At 40.2% G+C, this 26,628-nt stretch overlaps 2 protein-coding genes across 2 annotated transcripts in view; both read right to left on the bottom strand.

Moving 5' to 3' along the window:
* Positions 1-9,337, bottom strand: part of AP1G1 (adaptor related protein complex 1 subunit gamma 1) — an 81,202-nt gene extending 71,865 nt beyond the window's left edge. The window contains exon 1 of the mRNA XM_077756355.1: positions 9,058-9,337. The gene's annotated coding sequence lies outside the window, so the exon portion shown is untranslated. The remainder of the gene's footprint in view (positions 1-9,057) is intronic.
* Positions 9,338-17,791: 8,454 nt separating this feature from the next.
* LOC144225179 (IST1 homolog) lies at positions 17,792-24,908 on the bottom strand. The gene is made up of 4 exons (XM_077756354.1): positions 24,826-24,908; positions 23,016-23,126; positions 18,621-18,666; positions 17,792-18,157 (listed from the first exon to the last, which is right to left on the bottom strand). The coding sequence occupies exons 2-4, from the start codon at positions 23,121-23,123 to the stop codon at positions 17,967-17,969; spliced, it is 345 nt and encodes a 114-aa protein (XP_077612480.1). The 5' UTR covers positions 23,124-23,126; positions 24,826-24,908; the 3' UTR covers positions 17,792-17,966.
* Positions 24,909-26,628: the final 1,720 nt, after the last annotated feature.

The raw sequence follows: 26,628 nt of genomic DNA on the forward strand, positions 1-26,628 counted from the left end.
CAAAAAATTATTTTCAATCAGTAGATATAGGAATAAATGTTCAAAAATAATCAAGAAAATTCAAAAGTACAGTGGTAGCTTTTCTTTTAAAAAAAGTGTTTATTTATTTATTTGGAGGAAGAATGAGTGAGCAGGGGCATGCAAGTGGAGGAGGGGCAGAGAGGGAGAATTCCAAGTACTGTCAGCAGAGAGCCTGACATAAGGTTTGAACTCCCCAACTATGAGAACATGACCTGAGTGGAAACCAAGAGTCAGATGCTTAAACGACTGAGTCACCCAGGAGCCCCAGAGAGGAGCTTTTTTTTTTTTTTTTTTTTTTAACATTTATTTATTTTTGAGAGACAGAGCACGAGCAGGGGAGGGTCAGAGAGAGAGGAAGAGACAATCCGAAGCAGGCTCCAGGCTCCCAGCTGTCAGCATAGAGCCTGATGCGGGGCTTGAACTCACCAACTGTGAGATCATGACCTGAGCTGAAGTCAGATACCCAATGGACTGAGTCACCGAGGTGCCCCAGAGGAGCTTTTCTTAACAGAGTGTAACTTTTTACAAAGATACTATAATCAAAAAAAAACTAAAATAAAAAAGTAAAGAGAAAAAAAGAACCAGAAATACAGCAAACATATATGGAAACTTAGAAGACCGCATTTAATTCATTGAAGAAAGGATGGTTATTTAGTCTTCATGTAGTTAGCTCTCCACACAAAAGAAAACCATATAAAACTCCTTGCTTCATATAAAAGTTAATTCCAGATGAATAAATACATGTGTCATAAAACAAAAAATTAATATACCATAAGGTGTTCCTATAACATGAGGAAAAACAAAAGTGAACCAAGAATATCCACAGAAAATTAAACAAAAAATGAACCAAGGACATGAAAATTCTCAATGAAGGAAATCCAAATAATTAAAAAAAATATATATGAGAAGAGGCTAGCTCTAATTATAGCCAGGAAAATTAAAACTAAGACAAACTGAGAGAGTAGTCATCATCTGGCAAACCAGTAAAAATTATTTACATCGAATGATGTGATGATATAGAAAACTCACTGTTTGTAGAGGTGAAACTTATAACAACCTACTTAGAGAATAATCTGGCAATAAAAACATTTAAAGTATATGTCCTTTAACCCAGAAATCCCACCTTGGAGACTCTAGACTATAGAAATAAAAGTGGCAGTAAGTAAGGTAACAGGTACAAGGATTTTACTGTACCACTGCTTGTATTAACAAAATCTAGACACAACCTAAACATCCATAAGAAAATAACCGATTAAATTATGTATGGTACACATCCATATTATAAGACATAATAGGGACATTTAAAAAAACAAGATCAAATTATATGTACTGACCAGGATGTGTTAAGAAAAGCTTGTTACAGAGTAATATAAAATATGATCTCCCTTTTGTAAAAACATGTAAAGAATCCATACATAAGTGCATATTTATGTTAGTATACACAGCACTTGACCAAGCATGGAGGGAAATAATGAAATATACCCATAACCTGGTGAAGTATACCCATAACATGGCTGGGGACTAACAGTGAGGAGAAGGAATGAAATGATAAATTTAAATATGTTTTTAGTTTTTTTCATTTATTATAATGGACACTTATTATTTTATAAATTACAAATATAAAAAGAAAACCTTAGCATTATGAAAGTGCATTATTCAAACAAGAGGGGAAAGACAGTAACAAATCACTGAACTGCATCAACACATTTCCATGGGGGTGGGGGTAGAGCCTGAAATTCTCAACTTACTATTAGTTTCTTTAGTATAATGAGTTATCATATTAGGAATTCAAAAGAAAGAAGATGGCAGGAAGTGTAGATTTCTTCACTGCCACTAGAAACTTTTGCAAAAGAAAGTTCCTGGAAGGCTCAGTCTATTAAGCTTCTGACTCTCAATTTTAACTCAGGTCAAGACCTAAGGTCATGGGGTGCCTGGGCAGCTCAGTCGGTTATGCCTCTGACTTCGGCTCAGTTCATGATCTCACAGTTGGTGGGTTCAAGCCCAGTGTCAGGCTCTGTGCTAACAGTTCGGATCCTGATGCCTGCTTCGGATTCTCTGTCTCCCTCTCTCTCTTTCTCAAAAATAAATACGTTAAAAAAATTTAAAACGAAAAACAAAACACAAGATCTCAGGTCATGAGATCAAGCCCCACGGTGGCTGAGCTTGGAGACTGTTAACTTTCTTTCTCTGACCCTCCCTCACTTGCACCGTGCTCTCTCAAAAGAGAATCTCACTCAGCCATGAAGAGAAGAGTAATGTCAACTTCAGAATTAAACATATAAATAATATTTTCAAAGATATGTATATACATTTTTTTTTTTGAGAGAGAGCGCGCGCGCGTGTGTGCACACGAGCAGGGGAGGGGCAGAGGAGAAGAGAGAGAGAATCTTAATTAAGCAGGCTCCATGCTCTGTGCAGAGCTGGGCTTGGGGCTCAATCCCACAACCCTGGGATCATGAACTGAATGGAAATCAACAGTCCTACGCTCAACTACTGAGCCACCCAGGCACCCCTATGTTTTCTAAGCCTGAAAGTAAACTTCATTAACATCAATTCTATAAGTCACAAATAAATGACCTGCAGTAGCTTCTCATAACTCAGGGCTCTAACTGCTTTTGGCTCTGGCATTAACCAATTACCATGTATTTGAGTACCTGAACAAGTTTTCCATATTATTTTTTCATCCATTATTATCTATTCCAGAGTAGCTACTAAGTGGCAGACACTGTGCTATGTACTATGGATGTCATAAATCAGATAGTTCTTGTCCTCTGAAAGCTCAAGAAAAGGTAGACAATTCAATTACTTTAAAGAAAGCACTACACCCCTCTGCCAGGGACTGGAGTGGAAAGAACAGGTTTACTAGGTGAAAGGGCGAAAAGAAAAGCATTCCAGGTATAGATAGGCATAAGAGGTACAAAGAGAATTAAAGAATATGAAGTATTCAAGAAACAGTAAAAAGTTCAGTGTGTGTAGAGGTGCCTGGCTAGCTCAGTCCATAGAGCATGCAACTTCGGATCTTGGGGTCAATGAGTTCAAGCCCCACATTGCATGCAGAGCTTACTTTTAAAAAATTTAAAAATACCTAAATAAGTAAAGTTCAATGTGTGTAAATAAAAATAACACAACCAAATGCTAGTAAATGCTTCCTCATTCTACTTTCTTAAATAATCAACACAATTTATTAGGCTTTCATCATGGAATGTTTCTAAAGAAAATATAAAGCCCAACTTTCACTAGTAGAGACAAACACACATTTACAAAAGATCACATATATTGAGTACTATCAGAAAAAGAAGCTCTTCTCACAACAGCTTGCCATCAATAAATCATACTGAAAATCTCATACCTACAAAGATACAGGTTGCCTAAGTATTTTCAATTAATTTCCCCATTCATCTCAAACCAATATTTTCACCATATTTTAAAAGTATGATGTCTTCAAAAATTTCAAAAAGTGGGAAGAGAACCAAATCTTTTGTGCAGACTTTAAAAAGGAATAAAAAAAAATTAACTTCCCTTCCCTTTCTTCAGCTTAAAACGGAATAATTTCCCAATAGTGAAGATTAAAAAAGAGCTTCACTAAACTGAGCTGTAAAAACACTAGTGGAACTCCTTTCACTTTGAGTTGTACAAATACATGATCATTTACTAAAGTTAGATCTTTTAACCCAATAGTGTACATCATCTATTCTAGATCAGCCTTATTTTTATCCCAAAGGTTTGTAAGAGGAATACAAATATTGTACAGTTCCAAAGATCTACGTTCATGTCTTTCTCATATTTACTCTTCAACAAAACTCCAGAACATTAACTTCAAAACCAAACAAGCTGAAAAGCCTAGGATGCTCAGTAAAACACATTACAAACAGCTACAAGAAAGCTAGAGTGAGCAAAGCACCTGCCTATCAGGTTACACCGTGACTGTTGCAGTCTAACAACAGAGAAAGGGTGTAAAAACTACTTGCCTTTAAGATGTCTTTAATTATTTATAAAGTACAAAGGTCACATGTTTTCTTCCTCTTTTAAAATACTACATTTTTTTCCTTTGGAAGCCTATTTTTCACTGACAACATTTATAACATTAATTTTCTCCAACTGTCTGAGTAAACAAAAAATGCAAAACTTCCAAGTCCCTAATGAAAAAGCACTTCTCATTTCCATCATGTTATCTTAAACCTTGCCCTTTTATACAAAACTGTTAGTTAATGCTGACTCAACAAGTTTGGCAAGAGTGAGGGTTTTGTTGTTGTTGTTGTTGTACTTCTGGACCCTACAAACGTTGACAAAAGATTGTTTTTCTAGAAACCAAAACTCAGGCCAAATTAGCTGCTTTGTGTTACTCCTTCAATGAAGAAGAAAAAAAAACCTTTTATGTATTTTCAAGGTAGAAATGAGTGCCTTCACGGATATAAAATTTTTCTACACAAAAAGACAAATGGAAAAATTCTAATGCTTTTTGACAAAGATACAATTTTCAAAACCTATAAGCCAAGGTTTATTAAGAGCTTAGGCATATCTATATGTTCTCTTAATTTTAAAATTAGTTGTGGGGCACCTGGGTGGCTCAGTCGGTTAAGCATCCAACTTTAGCTCAGGTCATGATCTCACGGTCTGTAGGTTCAGGCCCTGTCAGGCTCTGTCCTGACAGCTCAGAGCCTGGAGTCTGCTTCAGATTCTGTGTATCTCTCTCTCTCTCTCTCTCTCTCTCTCTGCCCCTCCTCTGCTCACACTGTCTCTGTCTCAAAAATAAACACTGAAAACAATAATAATAAAAAATAATAAAATAAAATTAGTTGTTACTTTCAGGGCACCTGGGTGGCTCAGTTGGTTAAGCATCTGACTTCAGCTCAGGTCATGATCTCAGGTTTGTGAGTTCCAGCCCTGCATCCGGCTCTGTGCTGACAGCTCAGAGTCTGGAGCCTGCTTTGGATTCTGTGTCTCAGTCTCTCTCTGCCCCTCCCCCACTTGTGCTCTGTCTCTGTCTCTCAAAAATAAATATTGTAAAAAAATTTTTTTTATTAGTTGTTACTTTAAATCTTATCCTCCATGAAAGAAATTGGATAAAAGTAACAAAGGGATGAAAGTCTGCCAAAATCAAGAACTGGAAACAATTCATACAGCTGAAAATGACTGAATTTTAAGCAACAAAAATAGCTGAACAAGCATTTGCAGTTTAGAGAAAAGTAAATAGTTTAGATTCTCTGAAACTAAATCTAAGTAAGAGTTTTAAAGTTTTGCTATCAATTAAGTCCCACTTTATACACAAAATTTTTAAATCCTCATCAAATGCAAATAAAGGGATTAAGCATTTCGAGAATCTGTTTCGGTATGTAGTTTTCTAATTCAATTTTTTAATTAAAAATAATCTTTTGGGGGCGCCTGGGTGGCTTAGTCGGTTAAGCGTCCGACTTTCGCTTAGGTCATGATNATAATCTTTTGGAAAATACTCATTCAGCTCTTTCAACATGTATAGTTTTTATAAATCACAAAAAAACTTGCACTTTTGTTTTTGTACATCATTGATTTCAAGACTACTTTTTCAATAAGGAGGAGGATGAAACATCACCAAAGTATTGCTGACAATTTTTGTACATTATAGTTTCACTCTAAAATTTACTCTCAAGGGGTGTCTGGTTGGCTCAATCAATAGAGCATTCAACTCCTGATCTCAGGGTCATGAGTTCATTTGAGGCCCAAGGTGGGGGTAGAGTGTACTAAAAAAGATAAATAAAATTTACTCTCAATTCTAGAACTGGTAGGAGAGAAATAGATCAAGGAACAAGCCAACTGATCCCAAAAGAAAATGAATTGAAGTTCCCTAAGCAATGTTAATTTCAAGTATAATCCCACAATGTTAGACAAAGTAGACATTCAAGTATGTGATCAACAGTACACTACAGAACACTTTGCTTATAATTTGTAAGGCAAAAAGACACTCTCCAATTGACTGCAAACCACCTAAGAATGAATGATGTTTAACTACCAATACATTATACCACGAAATGACTGGAGTTAAATAACACTATTTGATAGCTCTTCTAATAACTTTGTTTTAAAAAGGTAACTCAGAAATAGTATTTCACTAATTACAAAGGAGTACTTAGTAAACGATTAAGCATTCCCTCGATGTTCAAGGGGTTGACAGTTCCTTTAAACCAAAGAGAAACTCCCTATCTTGACAGTAAATACACAAATACTAACATTTTTCAAAACTCTCCTTAAAACAAATAACAAGAACACTATTTACAATGAAAACACTCAATCTTCTATGGAGACATCACATGACCAGTACAAGAATTTATCTACCTGATAAGAATAATACACTTAGACATGGATTGTAAGTATTAAAAGATCCGATCCAATTTAAAGTTATAATTTTACTTCACTTTTCTCTTCATCCCTCTGCATTGTGTCCATCAAGATACAAATTTAAATTTCAGCAGTCACTAGCCCGTAATCTCAAATTAGTTCTCTTTTACAGATTTAAAAACTCAGGTTGAGATGAAATAGAAGCGATTCAATCACACTTACCTAACTTGAAATGTAGGAAACTTGAAATGTAGGAAATAATCAGTGAATTACTGTGAAATGTTTTATTCAAACATGCTATTTTACAAACATACTTTAAGTACAGCATGAAAGCAATTAGATTATGGGGGCGCCTGGGTGGCTCAGTCGGTTGAGCGTCTGACTTCGGCTCAGGTCATGATCTCATGATTCGTGGGTTCGAGCCCCGCAACGAGCTCTGTGCTGACAGCTAGCTGAGAGCCTGGAGCCTGTTTCGGATTGTGTCTCCCTCTCTCTCTGACCCTCCCCTGTTCACGCTGACTCTCTCTCTCAGAAATTTTAAAAAAAAAAAATTTAATTTTTTTGAAAAAAGAAAAAAAAAGTAATAACATTATGGATAACTGGAAAGTCTGCATTTTTAAACCAAAACTTAAGGTGTATAGTCTGACAAGAATTATGGGGAAGAGTGGAAATGAATATTTAAAATTAAATTATTCCTAGAAAATTCTAACACATGAAGTCAATTTAAGTATTTTTTTAGAATCAGTCAACAAGATCATTACCGTACAAAACACCTGCAAGTTAAGATCACTAAGAAATCTTCACTCGCTCCTCTCTTCTGTTAACTAATCCTTACAGTAGCCAAAAAAAGTTACTTCCCTTTCTACCTACGTGAGATTAAGATCCTTCTCAGGCAATTTCCATGCCCAGGGTTATATATCACCAATACAAATACATAAATTGTCAATAAGCACCAAATAACTAAGTGTTCAGCACGCGAAGGGAGTTCACCAATGAGAAAACATGACAGCCTCCTCCCTACCCACGCCTCAAAAAAAGCCATTTAATCAGCCTCGCAAACATTTACTGCTGAAGTATACTCTGCGCGAGTAGTTCGACGGATCTCCTTCACCAAACCCTAACTGGGAAACATAACCAATCGTCCGGACTCTTTCAGACAGTCAAGAAGATCCGGATAATTATTAGAAACTGACGTCCTCAGGATCAGGAGTTTGAGAGAAGGGTAAGCAGTGTGCTCGCAGGTGAATTGGGGGGAGGGGGGAAACCCTGAAAATAGGAAACGAAGTTGGTCGGAAGGTTAGAGAGAGGTGAGGTCGATGTCCGGTTCAGAGAGGACGGCACTGCAGGGCAGACAGCGATTAACTGAGCATTTGGAANGGAGCCTGTTTCGGATTGTGTCTCCCTCTCTCTCTGACCCTCCCCTGTTCACGCTGACTCTCTCTCTCAGAAATTAAAAAAAAAAAAAAATTTAATTTTTTTGAAAAAAGAAAAAAAAAGTAATAACATTATGGATAACTGGAAAGTCTGCATTTTTAAACCAAAACTTAAGGTGTATAGTCTGACAAGAATTATGGGGAAGAGTGGAAATGAATATTTAAAATTAAATTATTCCTAGAAAATTCTAACACATGAAGTCAATTTAAGTATTTTTTTAGAATCAGTCAACAAGATCATTACCGTACAAAACACCTGCAAGTTAAGATCACTAAGAAATCTTCACTCGCTCCTCTCTTCTGTTAACTAATCCTTACAGTAGCCAAAAAAAGTTACTTCCCTTTCTACCTACGTGAGATTAAGATCCTTCTCAGGCAATTTCCATGCCCAGGGTTATATATCACCAATACAAATACATAAATTGTCAATAAGCACCAAATAACTAAGTGTTCAGCACGCGAAGGGAGTTCACCAATGAGAAAACATGACAGCCTCCTCCCTACCCACGCCTCAAAAAAAGCCATTTAATCAGCCTCGCAAACATTTACTGCTGAAGTATACTCTGCGCGAGTAGTTCGACGGATCTCCTTCACCAAACCCTAACTGGGAAACATAACCAATCGTCCGGACTCTTTCAGACAGTCAAGAAGATCCGGATAATTATTAGAAACTGACGTCCTCAGGATCAGGAGTTTGAGAGAAGGGTAAGCAGTGTGCTCGCAGGTGAATTGGGGGGAGGGGGGAAACCCTGAAAATAGGAAACGAAGTTGGTCGGAAGGTTAGAGAGAGGTGAGGTCGATGTCCGGTTCAGAGAGGACGGCACTGCAGGGCAGACAGCGATTAACTGAGCATTTGGAAGAGCTAAAGAGAGTTCTACGAAACACCTGACCCGAATACAAGACACAAGAACGCTGGTATATGGCTCGGAGAAGACACGCGGGGGTGGGGCCCGGCCCGCTAACCCTGCTCCCTGAATGAACCCTCAAAAGAGGATCGAAGCCTGAGAAAGTCAATGGGTCCAAAGGAGGCCCGCACCGGCCGGGCAACGCCACAGCACAGAACGCAGACGCGCGCGGAGCCTCCTGGTCCGAGGCCTCGGGTCGGCCCTCAAGAAGTCGGAGCAGCCCCTGGGGCTCCGGGCCCCTGCTGGGCCAGCCTCTGTCCTCTCTTCTCACCCCCAAAAGCCTAGAACCGGACTCATGGGATTGACAGGCAGCTTCCGGCCGAGCGCTCCCGGCAGGCGCGGGGCAAAAGGAGCAATATGTCCTTAGCGCCGCGAGTGACACTCACCGGCCCGAAACCTCGAATGAAACCAGCAGCTCCGGGGGCGGCGGCAGCAGTGGCAGCAGGAACCGAACATCCAAAATGGCGGCTCCCTCGGCCTCACCACCGCTACTGCAGGCGGAAGGATCCTTTTAGGAAGGAGGGAGTTTTTAACTAACTTCACACACTATCGCAAAAACTTTGGCCTCTGTCTCCCTCTCTTTGTCTATTCCGCGTTCCCTGAAAGTAACTTCTTGTGCTGCCCCTCTCCTGTTACCCAAAAACTCGAACCCCACCGAGGACTATTTGCCAAGGAGGAGGTGACTGCTCTTAGCAGAGCGACGCAAAGCGTAGCAAAGTACAGGGCGGTCACTGATGACGCGAGACGCTGCTGCCGAGTCACCGCTGCGAAGAGTCTGAGAGAGAAAGATCCGACCGACCTTGGAAGCCCACGAACATTGGTTCCGCTTGCGGGGGAGGAGGAAGCTGAGCTACCCGGAAGCTGCGGGGCCACTTGAAGAGGGTCGGGCTATCAAGGTGTAGGTGGAAGTGGGCGAGGCGAGGCGAGGCGAGGCAGGTAGGTGGGGACTGGGAACTAATACAGAAAATCTCGAACTGTTTCCCATCGTGTTTGAGACTTTAGGTTTGTGTAGGCTCACTTCAGGAACATGCTCCAAGTGGTCTTGGAGTCTACAGTTTTATGGTATCTTTGCAAGGTCTTTTTTAGAGGATGATACAGAAGAATGGTTTCCAAACGCACTACCACCACTCAACGTCCTGCGTTGGACGAGTCATGTAATCTCTCAGGGCCTCAGTTTCCTCGTGTGTAAAAACAAAGCGTTTGCACTAGTGAGCGATAAAACTCTTAATTAAAGAGTGGGCTGACTCTGTCTTCATTAACTAATGACCTGAGCCCAAGACAGTCTACCCAGACAGTTCGTGGCTTGATAAATAATTATGAACGCCTGACACAGATATTTTCCACGTGAAAGGTAAAGAGGGTCATTGATATTTTGGATCATTTCAAGGAAAGGTGACCTACCTAAACTAAAATCCTTCAGGTAGATTGGCGGCAGAGTAGTCCCAAAAGTGAATAAAGCACAGCACCTGGCTGGATGCCAAACAGAACTGAACTAACCACAAATCTTAAGTTTAGGACCTTTCAGAGTCACGAGGTTTCTCTTTTTTCCTCAGACAGCCGTTTTTATGCAGAGATTTCAAAACATTTTACAAAAATTGAACTCAGGAGCACAAGTTTGCTCGTGAGCTACTAGGGCTTAGCAAGTGACAAAGGCCAGTAGCATGATAATACTAAGTATCACTTACTATTAGTAATATTGATATCACATTGTTTATAAAAGCATCTTCCTGTGTGTAACCCAATGTGACCCTCCTACCAACCTCCTAAATCAGATTAGTCAAGCATAAGTAACTTAGTTTTACATGTAAGGAGACAGAGTCTCAGAGAAACTATTACCCTCCCTCTCCCCTCCCCCACTGATTCTGCTATATGGTGCCACTTCCTGAATTAGAGAAGAGTCCACACCCATCCACCCCCACTCCCCACGCTCAGGGTGGAATCAAGGCAAATGGTCTGGGGAGCAGAATGCTCATGGAATTCAGTTGCCTCATCCCTCTCCCCTCTCCCCAATGCACTACTGTACGGTGCATCCTTAGATCACACAGCCTGGAAGTAGTAGCATAAAACTAAAACATAGTGATGTCGCAACACATATTCCTATGAAGTAATGCTAGGCATGAACATATGCTAAAGAACAATTTGGGACTCCCATAAAAAAGTAAAGAGTTTGCAGGTTGCAAAGCGATTAAATTATTTTGTTTGCAACATCACAAAAATTTGTTTAGAGTTTAAGTGTTTACCACTGCAAACCACAAAAGAAAAATTAAACTATCTTAAGAAAGAGGAAGGAACTTTTTTAGTAACATGCCAAATGGCAGAGCATTAAATAGAATATGGCAGACATTAAAAGATGTAAACCCAGTCCATGTTTCTTTTTTACTTTTATTTATCTTTATAATTACCAAACTCCTCCAGTGAAACTAAAAAATAAAAGCAGTTGACTTTCATATATAGCATGGTTATCATTATCCTAAGATCTTTGGTTTCCGGGTTAGCATTTAAAGTTTGGGAAGGCTTACTCCCCATTTAATCAAGCATAATCTCTACTTTCATGTAGGTTACTGCACATCAGTAAAATGGAGTACTATGCTGCCAATAAAAATGAAGCTATAGCTCTTATCATGGTATGACAGATTTTTTAAAACATTATAAAATGGTGTTATAATAATATTGTAAAGAAGTGTATATACACATGGAAAAAAAGTTGAAAGATAAAACTAAAATGTGAAAATGATTATCTTTGGATGGTGGGATTGTACAGGATTTTTATGTTATGATGTTTTGTTTTTGCAACGAGCATACTGTACTTTTTGGGAAAAAAAGGACTTAAATTTTGAAAAAAAAAGTTCTTATAAAATAATGCAGTTTTACAGATCCAAATGTTAAAGGAGATCTTTGTTTTTATTTCTTTATTTCAAAGTTTATTTATATTTTTAATAATCTCTACATCCAATGTGGGGCTCAAACTCATGACCCTGAGATCAAGAGTCAAGTTCTCTCCTTCTGACTGAAGCAGCCAAGCACCCCAGGATTTTTGTTTTTAAAATAGCAACATCCCAGAAGGATTAACTAAACTTTTAGGAAGAGAGAATGGCTGGGAGAAAAAAATCATTATTTTTATAGTTTGTTAATTATTGAAAAACTCATATGCTTCAATTTAACAAATAACAACAACAACAACAAGAAACAAAACTAAACTAAAGATGCATCAGCCAGGAGCCAGACATTCAGATGCCAGTCCTGCCTAAGCAGGGTATTTAATATCTCTGGACTTGTTACTTCAGTGGCCCTGAAGTATTTATTTGTGAGTAAATACTTTATAAAATTATTACACATTTTTAATATATAAATATTATGAATGCTTTCTTTATGACTAGCCTTGTTCCAAAATGGATTCAAAATGGCTTGTTATCCAGAGGGATCAAATGTGTAAAAAGCACTTTGAAAAGTATCAAGGATTGTGAGAACATAAGTATAAAACAGCTTTTATGCCACCATACAATGCATCTAAACCATTTCTTGATTGTCCACTACCAAGCAACAGTAGTGCATTGTGTCTTACAATTTACAAAAGTGTTTTTATATACAGTTATTCATTTGCTTCTTGCCTATCATGGGCTTGTAAACCATACAGGCATTATAGCATAGTAGTTACGAGTATTAGTTTCTGGTGCTAGACTGCCTGGGTTTAAAATGCTGTTCTTCCTGGGGTGCCTGTGTGGCTTAGTCGGTTGAATGTCCGACTCTTGATTTGGGCTCAGGTCATGATCTCCTAGATCGTGGAATCAAGCCCTGCATCAGGCTCTGCGCTGATAGCTCAGGGCCTGCTTGGGATTCTCTCTCTCTCCTTCTCTCTCTCTCCTTTTCTCTCTCTCTCTCTCTCTTGCTGCCTCTCCCCTGCTCAAGTGCACTTACTCTCACTCTCTCTCTCTCTCTCAAAATAAATAAACTTTAAAAAAATATTTTAAATGCTGCTCTTCCTTTCTTTATTGTATGCCCTTTAGCAAATTACTTAACATCTCTGAGGATTTCTGAACCTCAGTGTACCTGTCTATAAAACAGAGTTAGTAAGAGCAGTAGTATTGACACCTTAAGGCTGGTGTAATAATCAAATGAGCCGATACTCTTAAAGTACTTAGAACAGTGCCAGGCACATGGTAAGGGCTCAATAAATAGGAGCTTTCTTTAGGATAAATATTATCTCACTTTTAGTGTAGTTTTCAGGGAAGAATCTTGGCAGGGCCACTATCACTGTGTGCATACTGCCTATGTAAAAGCTCACTGCAAAGCAAGTGCTGAATGCTGATTTTACTTTTTACCTTTACTTTTGTTTGTGCTTTTTAAAAATTTTTTAATGTTTATTAATTTCTTGAGAGACAGTGCAAGCTGGGGAGGGACAGAGAGAGGGAGACACAGAATCCGAAGCAAACTCCAGGCTCTGAGCTGTCAGCACAGAGCCCGACACAGGGCTCAAGCTCATGAATGTGAGATCATGACCTGAGCCGAGGTCAGATGCTTAACCAACTGAGCCACCCAGACGCCTCTACTTTTTTGTGTGAAAGTGAACATTTTTTTCAGATTTCCTTTGGTTAGCCAAAACAGTTACTAATGTAGGTCATTCACAAAATCAAAGTGGCCTAATGTGAACTTTTAAAAAGTGAGGGGTAACTGTATATCTTTTAGCTTATATAGTAATCATTTAATAAATATATTGCCTGAGTCTACTACACCACACTGTCCTGGGTGCACATAATCTGTTTTAGACATTTCATTTTTTTAATGTTTGTTTATTTTTGAGAGAGAGAGACAGAGACAGGGCGTGAGCAGGAAAGGGGCAGAGAGAGAGAGAGGGAGACAGAGAATCTGAAGCAGGCTCCAGGCTCTAAGCTGTCAGCACAGAGCCTGACTTGGAGCTGGAATTCACGGACCACAAGATCATGACCTGAGCTGAAGTCAGATGCTTATTCGATGGAGCCACCCAGGTACCCTCATTATAGGCATTTCAGAAGAGACTGTCCTACCATCCTTTATCTCATTAAGGAATACTAGATTTTTAAAAAAATCTTCCAACACATAAAAATATCAATGATATTATCATTCAACTGATAAACGATCCCAAAAGAAGCAGAAAAATGAGAGGTCGTTGGGCCCCAGAGCTGTGAAAAAAGCCTTTTGGAAGACATGGCATGTTAGCTGGAATCTCTGGTATCAGAAGGGACCCTCTTTTGGGGACTTAGTTTCAGTGGGTTCTTAAATGACTCAGTATCAGCAGCTGAACCCATAAGACCTTTACAGCAGATAAGGAGACTCTCCCTGCAGAAATGTGGTCAGTGTCTTTCACCAGGAATTCTTCCTGCTTCTCCACATGCCAAAGACCTCAGCTGAGAAAGGAGAGTGAAGGAGACACAACCCTGTTGGAAACACAGTGACATGAGTCAAGGAGGTGGCTCCACTTGTTTGAGTCACCTGAGTCTATAAATAAGCCTGAAAGTCAGAGAGAAACTAGTCCCTCGGTTGTTTATGTAGTGTTTTCACAAAAAGCATTTTTGTAGTTCTTTTAAGCAGGGTGCCTAATCACAATTTATCCTGGCTTGAGAAAAGAGTTTAGGAATTAATCTTTAATTGTGGCATAAGAGCTAGAAATGATGTAAACATTGAAATTCTAACATCCAACTCCATACACTCTTTGGCCTCCTACCAAGACCATTAGGAAATCTACTATATGTCCCTTCAAAGTAATGACCAAAGCATACAGGATGCAAGGTCCAGCCAAGGTCCTTCTTTGATTTAGAGATTTAAAAGAGGCAGCCCTGGGGTACTTGAATGGCTCAGTGGGTTAAATGTCTGACTTTGATTCAGGCCATGATCTTAGGGTTTGTGAGTTTAAGTCATGCATTGGGCTCTGCAGTGGCAGCTCAGAGCCTGCTTGGAATTCTCATTCTCTCCTCTCTCTCTCTCTTTCTCTCTCTCTCTCTCTCTCTGTCTCTCTCTGCCCCTCCCCCACTTGCACTTTCTCTCTCTCTCTCAAAATAAATAAATAAAAACTGAAAGAAAAAAAAAGGCAGTCCAGAGTCTGCCAATGGAGATGTTTTATGTCATACTTGGTTTGTAAAGGATTCTGTATTATGATGCCACTTTTGGAGTGAAAACTCTTACCAGACATGAGGCTGCAACCAACTCAAACCTCAACTTGAGGAAGTGGTGCCATTCTCTAGTCTAGAGAAGACAAAACTGTGGCCACCAGAGAAGGATGCACCGTCCAGAAAGTCACCGGTGCTTCTGACTCATTTCCTACTCAAGTAATTCTATTTCCTTAATATGGGCATCATCATTTGCCTAGAAGTTTCCATGGTAGATTGGTTTCATTTTCCTTCATGTGCCTAGCCCCATCCTTACTCCTCTAAAAGCAGGCAGTTCTGCAGTTTGCTTTAAAATTAGCCTGGGGGCGCCTGGGTGGCTCAATCCATTGAGCTTCCTTATTCAGCTCAGGTCATGATCTCACAGTTCATGAGTTCGAGCCCCACATAGGGCTGTGTGCTGACAGCTGAGATACTGTGTCTCCTTCTCTCTCTGCCCCTCCCCCGCTCACTCGCTCCCTCAAAAATGAATAAGCATTTTAAAAATTAAATAAATAAGTAAATAAAATTAGCCTGGAAGGGTGCCTGAATGGCTCAGTCAGACAAGCATGCAACTCATGATCTCAGGGTCATGAATTCGAGCCCCACACTGGGTGTAGAGATTACTTAAATAAAACTTTTTAAAAAATAAAATAAACCTGGGAATGCCAAGAAGTGTTGGGACATACACGGTAACTGGGGCAACCAGTCTGGTACCCAGTTGAGGAAACACCAAAATCCTCTATCAAACTGGTCACACATTCCAGAGGATGATCTAGGACTCAAACAGGTGCCCGGGTGAGACACCATACTCCACAGGAGAGGCAGCTGGCTTGCTGTGCAAGTGGGTCCCTGGCCTTGGATTTGGAAGATCCTCCCTTGACCTCATATTCTTTGAATAAACTTGTTTTTTATGAGGAGGGGGAAATCCTAGAATAAAACATTCAAGATCAAACTGATTTTTTTTAAACAGAGAAGTTGGTCTATAAGTATCACTTTGTTACCTGCAAAAGGGGCAATGTAAAATAGGATTCTGAAACAAAGATTTTTGCATAACCAATAATTGGATTTTAAAATTAATTTGAGGGGTGCTTGGGTGGCTCAGTTGGTTGAGCATCTGACTCTTGATTTCGGCTCAGGTCATGATCCCAGGGTTGTGGGATTGAGCCCTGAATCAGGCTCCATGCTGAGCATGGAGCCTGCTTGAAATTCTCTTTCTTTCTCCCTCTGTCCCTCTCCCCCTGCTTGTGCTCTTTTTCTAAAATAAAAAATATATATATAGGGCGCCTGGGTGGCTCAGCTGGTTAAGCATCTGACTTCAGCTGAGGTCAAGTTCATCTGAACTTCAGTTCATGGGTTTGAGCCCCATGTTGGGCTCTGTGCTGACATCTCGGAGCCTGGAGCCCACTTCGGGTTCTGTGTCTCTTCAATCTCTCTCTCTCTCTCTCTGTCCCTCCCCTGCTTGTGCTCTCTCTCTCTCAAAAATAAACATATAAACATATGTATAATTAAAAAGTAATAAAAATTAATTTGGCATTTTGCTGTGAACCAAAAACTACTCTAAAACAAGGGCTATTAAGAAGAAAAACAAACAGGGGCACTTGGGTGGCTTAGTCGGTTAAGTGTCCGACTTTCGCTTAGGTCATGATCTCGCGGTTCATGGGTTCGAGCCCTGCATCGGGCTCTGTGCTGACTGCCAGCTCAGAGCCTGGAGCCTGTTTCAGAGTCTGTGACTCCCTCTCTCTCTGACCCTCCCCTGCTCACGCTGTCTCTCTCTCCTAGAAATAAATAAAACATTAAAAAAAAAGAAAAACAAACAAAAATGCCAGTTGTACAACAAACAAAGTAATTAATCTGACCATCTTGTTTTCTCAGCCTCTCCTTTATCCTATAGAATCACTAATATTTAGTCCACTAAAACTTAGCAAATAGAAACTGAAAATGAACCTAATATTTATTGAGCACCTAATAAGTGCTAAAGGGCTTTACGTACATTATTTTTTTAATTTTCATTATTGTCCCCATTTTATAGATGAGAAAAAGGAGCCTCACAGCTAGCAAGTGGCAGAACCCAGATATATGAGATTCCACTGATTTGCTAACAACGCCTCTCTTTCACTCTGTGTTGCACATTCTTTCTTTAAAATACTCTTTTTTATTTTATTTTTTAATGTTTACATATTTTTGAGAAAGAGAGAGAGAACAAGCAGGGGAGAGGCAGAGAGAGAGGAAGACACAGAATCCAAAACAGGCTCCAGGCTCTGAGCTGTCAGCACAGAGCCTGATGTGAGGCTCAAACTTATGAACCATGAGATCATGACCTGAGCTGAAGTCGAACACTTACTGACCCACCCAGGCACCCCAGTCTTTAAAATACTCTTTTTTTTTTTTTAAAGTAGGCTTCATACCCAGTGTGGAACCCAACATAGAGCTTGAACTCAAGACCCTGAGATCAAAAGTAAAATATTTACAGGCACCGGGGCAGCTCAGTCGATTGAGACACTGGATTTTGGCTTAGGTCCTGATCTTGTGATTCATGTGTTCAGTTCCTGTATTGGGCTCTTTGATTGCATGGAGCCTGCTTGGGATTCTCTCTCTTCACTCCCCCCCCGCCCTTCCCCCACTTGTGCTCTGTCTGTCTGTATCTCTCTCTCAAAATAAACAAATGCACTTAAAAAAAAAAAAGAATAGGATATTTAACCAACTGACCTACCTCAGTGCCCCTAAAATACACATTTTAAAAAAGACACATATTCCTCTGGTTTCTTTGCACTCTTATGCACATTTGACAGGAGGTACGATTTAGCAAAAGTCTTCATAGCTAGTAAAGTGGGTAGGAATTAAATACACACCATTCTGTCTCCCTAGAAAAAGTGATCATTATGAGAGAAGTAAGGATCCAGGAGAAAACAAGAGTTTATTGACTATAATTAATAAAAATTCTTTAGGTCAGGAATCTTCATCTAAGAATTATAGAAGTTTCAGAGACAGGAATAATTATATGTGTATGCACATACACATACGCACACATTATTACAGACAGAGAACCATAGACTTTCAAAGATGGAAGGGGTTGTAAATGAGAAAACTTCAGACCCACACACAAGTAGCCACATTAGAATTTGTGCTGAAGAGCCCTGATTCCCAGGCAATTAAGTACTCAATCCAAGACCAAGGAATTAGGTGGTTTTCTTGAGCATTTCAAGTCTCCGGTTAAGATCTTCAAAATCAACTTCCTCAGAACCATAAGGGTCAATGGATAGGCTTGCTTGAGGTTTTACATCAGGCAAATCAGGCAGCATAAAGTTATCAAAACCGATCTTGGATCTTGATTCTGGCTTTGGAGAAGTCAGGAGATTGAGTCCTGAACCTGTTCATTTCAATAAATATAATTAAAAGTCACAATAATACAGTCTTGTAGAAAGAAATCCCAGCCTCAAAGACAGTAGGTTATTATTACTTTTGAGAGTGCAGCATATAATCTGGCTGGAGAACTAGACAACTCTCCCATCATGCAAACGGTGGTAGTGGTGACATTTTGTTGGCCTTTGCTTCAAAGGCAATCTGGACTTCTAAAAAAGGCACAGTTTTTCAGACTATGTGCCATGATTATCTAGTGTGATAGTGGTTTTAAAACTTTTTTGTGTGTTAAAGATCTCTCTGAGATCTAATACCCACTTTGAAAACTGTCGGCTACTATAAAGGAACCCACTTACTCCTAGTAAGTCACTAATAACATTCTCTCACCTATGGAGGAATAGTCTTATAAGAAGTGAAAAATCTTCAGTGAATAGTAAGCAATTACAGCTTCTACCAGCATTCCCTATACTTACTAGGAACCAGTGAAGGAGGCAAATCACTCTTCTTACTGGAATCATTCTGAAAGGAAAAACGTCACTGAGATGTGATTGATTTGAGTGCCAAACACATATTTTGTTCATAGTCAGCCTTCAATAAATATTTCATAAAATTAACTTATCACAGTCCATCTTGTGAAGGTGAAGTTTCTACTTCTGCCTTCTGGAAATTAACCTTAGGAGCAACTATGAGTTTTGCTGCTTTTGTCACTAGTGGTCTCATACAAGAATCAGGAAATCTTTTGTCTTAAAGCCTGGAGATGCTGCATGTGAAAGATGATTCAGTTTAATAAAGTCAAAGGACTCTTTCTCCAACAAATAAATGGCAAGGAGAAAAGGACTGGCAGGAGAAGGAAGTGTTAGAGATGAAAAGATTTAAGAGAGATATCAACCAAATAGAATGTATAGATCTTTTTGGGTCCTGATTTCAATAAAATAACTATAAAAATGCATTTTTGAGACAATCAGCAAAATTTTTTAAAGTTTATTTATTTAGAGAGAGAACCGGGGGTGGGGGGAGGGCAGAGAGAGAGGGAGAACAGAGGATCAGAAGCAGGCTCTGTGCTGACAGCAGAGAGCCCGAGTCAGGGCTTGAACTCACAAAACGTGAATCATGACCTAAGCCAAAGCTGGGACACTTAACCGACTGAGCCACCCAGGGCACCCCAGCAATCAGCAAAAGTTAATGTGGATTGAGTATTATATGATATTAAGGAATTATTTTTCATTGTATGGAGTATCATAACGGTATGGCATTGTTTTATATTATAAAAACAAAAGGTATGTGTTAGAGATATTTACAGAAATATTTACAGTTGAAATTATATGATATCTGAGATTTGCTTTAAATTCCTCTTTCCCCACAGGGGTGCCTGGGTGGCTCAGTTGGCTAAGCGTCTGACTTTGGCTCAGGTCATGATCTCAGTTTGTGAGCTTGAGCCATGCATCAGTCTCTGCTCACAGCTCGGAGCCTGGAGCCTGCTTCAGGTTCTGTGTCTCCCCCTTCTCTCTGCCCCTCCCCTGCTCATTCACTGTTTCTCTCTCTCTCTCAAAAATAAATAAACATTTTTTAAAAACACATCAAATGACGGGGTGCCCGGGTGGCTTAGTCGGTTAAGTGTCCGACTTTCGCTTAGGTCATGATCTCGCGGTTCGTGGGTTAGAGCCCCGTGTCAGGCTCTGTGCTGACTGCCAGCTCAGAGCCTGGAGCCTATTTCAGAGTCTGTGACTCCCTCTCTCTCTGACCCTCCCCTGCTCACGCTGTCTCTCTCTCTCTCTCCTAGAAATAAAAAAATAAAAAAAAAAAAACATCAAATGTCAGCTAAATGACTGCAAATAGGCCCCCTGGCCTTAAAAAAATCACAAAGAGTATTCTACCATTCAAAAGGCCCATGTAGAAATATATTTTGGCACTACTGGTAGTCCCATTCCAGAATCCTCTCTGTACTGACCTGTCTTTCAGGAGGAAGGGATGAAAAACAAGAGGCTGAGGGTCTCACAGGAAAGGGTCCCTGTGCAGATACTGGCGATGCCCCAAGTGGATCATAAGTTCCTGCTAAAGTTCCACCTGCTTTGTCAACAACACTTTCTTAATATCCTCAGTAAACCCAATACTGACCAGGTCTGCCGGGGCTTCCACCTGAGGCAAGAGGCTAAGAATCACATTGGGTTCTCAACTTATCACACATTTGTTTATTACATACCTACTAGATGCCGAACATTCTTTGAAGCACAGGGGAAGAAATGGTGAGCAAAGACACATGGTTCCTGCCCTCATGAAGCTCAGATTCTAACATAAGTTAAGTCAATTCTAGCAACCTTCAAGCTTCTGGCCCATGCCATCTTCTTTCTCTCTCTTTCAAAGACTGTGTTTTGAATGCCTATGGGTCAGACACTGTAATACTTCAGTGATTAAGAACTGCACATAAATATGCATAGATAGGTCTACAAGAAAGTTTATCAAGCTTTGGCAGTGGTAAACTCTGAATTTATCCATTATTTTGACAAAAATCTATTGATCACTTAATGTAAACCTGGCACAGTGCTAGGGATGCTACAGTGGATGAAACAGACAAAAGTCCCTGTCCTCATACAACTAATAGTTCAGTGGAAGAAACAGTTAATAAACAAGATCGCTGAGTGAACTATATAGTATGTTAGATAGAGTTAAGAGCAATAGAGTAAAAACATTAAGCAGAAAAGAGGGAAGAGTTGACATTTTAGAGACGGTAGCTGGGAAGAGACTCACAGAGAACACATAAGTACAGACTTGAAGGAAGTGAGGGAGGGACACAGCAGATAGCTAGAGAACACAGAGTACTGGAAGTACAAAGGTCCTGAGGTGGGAGCCAGCAAGTGTGTTTGAAGAAGCACAAAGAGGCCCGTGTGGCTGAGGCAGAGTAAATAAGGGGAAGAGTAGAAAGAACGAGGCCAGAGAGAAGAGGTGAGAGTGCATTTCCTCCTTGGTCACAGCAAAGGTGCTGCCTGTTATTCTAAGTGAATTAAAAAGCCATTGTAAGGCTTTAAAAGAAGAGTGACGTGATCTGACTTAGGTTCTAACCAGATCTCTGACTGTTAAATTGAACATCAATTAATGGAGAACAGGAGTAGAGGCAGGAAAACCAGTTAAGAGGCTATTGCAGTCATTCAGGCAAGAGACTATTGTATGTTACATCAGAATACCGTCAATGGAGGTGGTGAGAAGTGGCAGAATTCTGGATATATTTAGAAGGTAGAATCACTGAGGATTGGTTGAAGGCTAGGGGTTGAAAAAAGGGGTAGAGTCAAGGAAGATATCAAGATTTTGCCCTAGCATAGAATTGCCATGAACTGTAGAAAGAGTAGGTCCTTGAGGGGCGACTGGGTGGCTTAGTCGGTTAAGCGTCCGACTTTCGCTTAGGTCATGATCTCGCGGTTTGTGGGTTTGAGCCCCGCGTCGGGCTCTGTGCTGACTGCCAGCTCAGAGCCTGGAGCCTGTTTCAGAGTCTGTGACTCCCTCTCTCTCTGACCCTCCCCTGCTCACGCTGTCTCTCTCTCTCTCTCTCCTAGAAATAAATAAAACATTAAAAAAAAATAATTGTATAAAAAAAAAAGAAAGAAAGAAAGAATAGGTCCTTGAAAGGGGTGAGAGCACTTTTGGATGTGTTAAGTTTAAGATGCCTCTGAACCATCCACGTGAAGATATCAAGAAGGTGGATGGATATACCAGTCTGGAGATCATATCAACCTACAGCTCTTAGCTAGTGATAGACATATGGAAGTCTTCACCATAAATATGGGTTTGAAAACCATGATGTAGGATGAAATCACCTAAAGAATAGAGAAGAAAAAAGAAAAAGTCTAGAGACTCAGCCCTTGGCCACATCTCTAGTGGTATTTCATGTGGCTTTTACTTCTTCAAAGTCCCTTTCTGCGTTGTCTAAATTTTTACAATGTGTCATTCTTCAACAAACCGTATAACTCGTTGGAAGAGGGGGAAATAAGGAATATGAGAGTCCTATCAGGAAACAATCCAGAGCAAAGCCTCAGAAAAGCGTGCCCCTTAACACAGTCCAACATGATACATGCCACTTCAGCAATTCAAAGGCATTAGGGGGAAATCCCTCTTGCCCTAAACATTCCATGACCACCTTTTAGAAGCTTAGACCACCTTGAGTGATGATGATGATGATGATGATGGAAAGCAAAACTTGATTACATTGGCTATGTGCCAGCCATTGCATTTAACTTCTTTATTCATATTAACTTCTTTAATCATCTCAACAAATTTATGAGACTTGGTAATAACTATTAACTGTTATTATCCCCCTTCTTAAAGCCCAGAGAACTGAGTCTTTGAAAGGGTAAGTCACTTCTCTGAGGTCTTATGGTTAATAAATGGTGAATGTAGGGTCTGAATATGGGTCATTTCACTACTGAACTCATACTCTTAACGCCCAAAGATAGTCCCTTATACCTTGGATCTTGTAGCCTTAATTCAAGAACTCTTTATTAAAATTCAAAATAACTCTGAGATAAAATTGAGATCTTAGGAACTAAAAAGGTTTTACACACTCCTGTGTGTGTGTGTATGTGTACACGCATGTGTTTTGGTGGGGTTCTTTTGTTTACACACTTGTAAGTATAACACTTCAGGTTTCTTCATCCTTGTTTTCTACCCTATTGTTACCAACTTATAAAGGTCATGTGACAGCAGAAGTCAAGCTCTGTTAGAAAAAGTATGTGGGTGGAGAAAAGGTGCACATATCACCTGCTTTACAATCCTGGCAGAGCTACTCTGGAAGCCAGATTCCTAAGTAGAAAAAAAAAATCTTCTGGTGCACAAAAAAAATCTCAGCTTTAAGTCAATTCTTTCTTCTTGAAAGTACTCACCATAATGGTTGGCTTGGATTTATATGGCACATTGTAGTTCTTAGCAATTTCTATCAGGCACTGTTCTACTAGAACCTGGGGTGGAGTAGTCTCATTTAATTTGCACATTAGCTACAAGATAAAGAACATAACAGAATTGGTCACACACATATCCACAAACTCAGAAACAAAAAGAGTTGAGGTGGTCTTTCACCTTTCAGTCATTGTCCTTCATCTTTCTAGTATTTTTTCTGTAAAAGTACAATTTAAAATTTTTTAAAAATTTAGTAACAATGAGGAGGGGCTCTGCTTATATCATAAATACAGCCCTATCCTCGGGTGAAAGAACCTCAAACTAAGTAAAATAAGAGGAAGAAGATAAACTTAAGAAAAATACTTTAAATTGAGAATTCTGATTTTGGAAGTATTTGAATTATGTCAAAGGCAGTATTCAACACACTCAGCAACCAGTACAGCAAGTTACCCTCCAGTCAGAGTGGACACCCTGAAATAACACTAAACACCACCAGCCTGAAACAACACTGCAGCTAGATCTCTGTGTCTCAGCTGAATGTCAGTCCTGAATTATAATGTGTGGTCATGATGTAAGATGTTCCAAAGTTGAAGCTTCTAAATTTATTAACTTTTTTCATATTACTAGGCCACTTACATTTAGGAAAACGTATGCTTTCTTCATAAAGAAAGAATCTCAGCAGGGCACGTGGATGGCTCAGTTGGTTAAGTGTCCAGCTTCGACTCAGGTCATAATCTCACAGTTGGTGAGTTCAAGCCCCACATCAGGCTCTGTGCTGATAGCTCAGAGCCTGGAGCCTGCTTCAGATTCTGTCTGTCTCTCTCTCTCTCTCTCTCTGCTCCATCCCCACAAGTGCTCTGTCTTTCTCTGTTTCTCAAAAATGACTAAACATTAAAAAAAAAATTTTTTTTAAAGAATCTCAGCTTGCTTGATGCTAGCTTTGTTATAAAGTTCCCTAGTCCAAAGTTCCCTAAGTTCCCTAGTCCAAAATCTTTAAACAAGTTATTCTGTCTCCACTGTGCCTGGGTGGCTCAATTAAGTGTCTGACTCTTTGTTTCGGCTCAGGTCATGATCTCATGGTTCATGGGTTTGAGCCCCACATCAGGCTCCACACTGCCAGTGTGAGCCTGCTTGGGATTCTCTTTCTTCCTCTCTCTCTGACCCTCCCCTGCTTTCTCTCTCTCTCTCTCTCTCTCTCAAAAATAAATATATAAATGTTGAAAAAAGTTTTAGTGTTTATTTTTTAGAGACACAGAGACAGTGCAAGTGGGGGAGGGACAGAGAGAGGAAAGAGAGAGAGAGGGAGAGAGAGAGAGAGAGAGAGAGAGAGAGAATCCCAAGTGGGCTCTGCGCTGCCAGCCCAGAGCCCAACAGAGGGCTCAACCCCAGGAAACTGTGAGATCATCACCTGAGCTGAAACCAAGAGTCGGACGCTCAACCAGCTGAGCCACCCAGGCCCCACTAGTGTCAAATAATTCTTTTTAAGGGAAATTACAATATATACCTATATGTACACATAGGTATATATACACATAGGTATATATAACTATACACACACGTATGTGTTTATACACACATAGAAAAATACACAAATACACATATAGACTGAAAGAAATAAACCAAAATTCTTATCTCTAGATTTGGTGATTATGGATTCTTTTTCTGTCTGTATTTCCCCACTCTTCTACAAACTCAAGGGGAAAAAAGACAACCATATTTTTTTAAATGTATTTATTTAAGGCATCTCTACACTCAACAAACTTAAGACCCCAAGATCAAGAGTCACATGCTACCCACCTTACTTTCACCAGCCCCAAGCCAGCGGTTCTCCACTCAACCCGCATCCAGTGAGACGCGCCGTGCACCGATGCTGATGGAGCGGACATGGGCAGATCGATGGTGGCCAGGCTCGGACTGGGGCTGCTGCTTCTGGTGCTGCTCCTACCCATGCAGATTTATGCAAATCAAACAACTGTTGTGACGCCTGAGTAACCCCTCCCAGAATACCTCAACCGGCCCAAATCCAGCTAATGCCACCACCACACCAAATGGCGGTGTTCTCCAGTCAACAGCCAGTCTCTTCGTGATCTCGCCCTCCCTTCTACACCTCTAGAGATTCTGTGTCTCTCTCTCTTTGACCCTCCCCTGCTCTCTCTCTCTCAGAAATAAATAAAACGTTAAAAAAATTTAAAAAATTTCATTAAAAAAAAGCTTTTTTTTTTTTAATGTTTTATTTATTTGTAGGAGAGAGAGAGAGAGACAGCGTGAGCAGGGGAGGGTCAGAGAGAGAGGGAGTCACAGACTGAAACAGGCTCCAGGCTCTGAGCTGGCAGTCAGCACAGAGCCCGACGCGGGTCTCGAACCCACGAACCGCGAGATCATGACCTAAGTGAAAGTCGGACGCTTAACCGACTAAGCCACCCAGACGCCCCAAGAAAGCGTTTTAAAAAAACACACGAAGGTGTTTTGTTCGCATGGTCACACACTGATGCTTAGATGTTCCACTATCTAATATGGCCACAGTAGCCTTGATTACCAAAGTGCTTTTTTCCCATCTTTAGGAACCCACACCAGAACAACCATATCCAACAGATCTCAAGCTACTGTGTGCGAGAACATTCCATTTTGTTTCATACCTGAATGCTCTACATCTTCTTTGGATTATATATTGTGTTTGTGTATTTATGCTTTGATTCATAGTAACTTCTCATGTTATGGAATTGATTTGCATTGAACACAAACTGTAAATAAGAAGAAATGGCTGAAAAAGCAAAAAGAAAAAAAGAGTCACATGCTATTCCCACTGAGCCAGTCAGGTGCCCCAACAACCATAAGGTTCTAAACATGGCTCCTTGGGGGCGCCTGGGTGGCTCAGTCGGTAGAGCATCTGACTTTGGCTCAGGTCATGATCTCTCGGTTCTTGGGCTCGAGCCCCGCGCCAGGCTCTGTGTTGACAGCTAACTCAGAGCCTAGAGCCTGTCTTCAGATTCAGTGACTCCCTCTCTCTGACCCTCCCCTGCTCACGCTTTCTCTATCTCTCTCTCAAGAATAAGTAAAACATTTTTAAAATTAAAAAAAAAAAAAAACATGGCTCCTTGGACTAACATATTCTCCTCAAACAGCACTACTTATTCCTATAAAAATTAGAGACAAAGTCCTTTGGCATAGTACCAGCAAGTTAGAGTGCACCCACTACCTCACTGGGTGCAGGGATGCCTTCTCACTCCTTTGAGCCTGAAAACTGTGCAGGTTCAATACGTCTTACTTTGTGGCCTGGATCAAGGTGAACTGAGCCAGCAGCAGGTCACAACAGAGTTCCAGGATCTCCAGGGCCTCCACGAGGTAGTCTTCTCAGATAACATGTTCCACTCGGATCTGAGCTCGTTCATCTTTCCCATAAGCCAGACAGTCAGCAATTTCTTTCCTGGCTCTCTGGGCTTGCTCAGCTGCAGCACAAAGCACATGTATAGAAAAGTGCATGTACAAAGAGGAGTTTGTTGAATAAAAAAGGTGACATGATAGTGTGAAACTGGGTTTTTATAAAAACAATAAAAAATATACACCATATATGCTTATATAAAGTTATTAGTGTTTTGCACT

Source organism: Crocuta crocuta, unplaced genomic scaffold, assembly GCF_008692635.1.
Source record: "Crocuta crocuta isolate KB4526 unplaced genomic scaffold, BGI_CrCroc_1.0 scaffold388, whole genome shotgun sequence".
NCBI lineage: Eukaryota > Metazoa > Chordata > Mammalia > Carnivora > Hyaenidae > Crocuta > Crocuta crocuta.

Coding starts and splice junctions, on each gene's coding strand:
- LOC144225179 (XM_077756354.1), bottom strand. CDS start 23,123: ATGTGCAAATTAAATGAGACTACTCCACCCCAGGTTCTAGTAGAACAG. Junction 18,667..23,015: donor AATCCAAGCCAACCATTATG/GTGAGTACTTTC, acceptor TTTTCCTTTCAG/AATGATTCCAGTAAGAAGAG. Junction 18,158..18,620: donor GCCTCCTTCACTGGTTCCTA/GTAAGTATAGGG, acceptor TGAAATGAACAG/GTTCAGGACTCAATCTCCTG.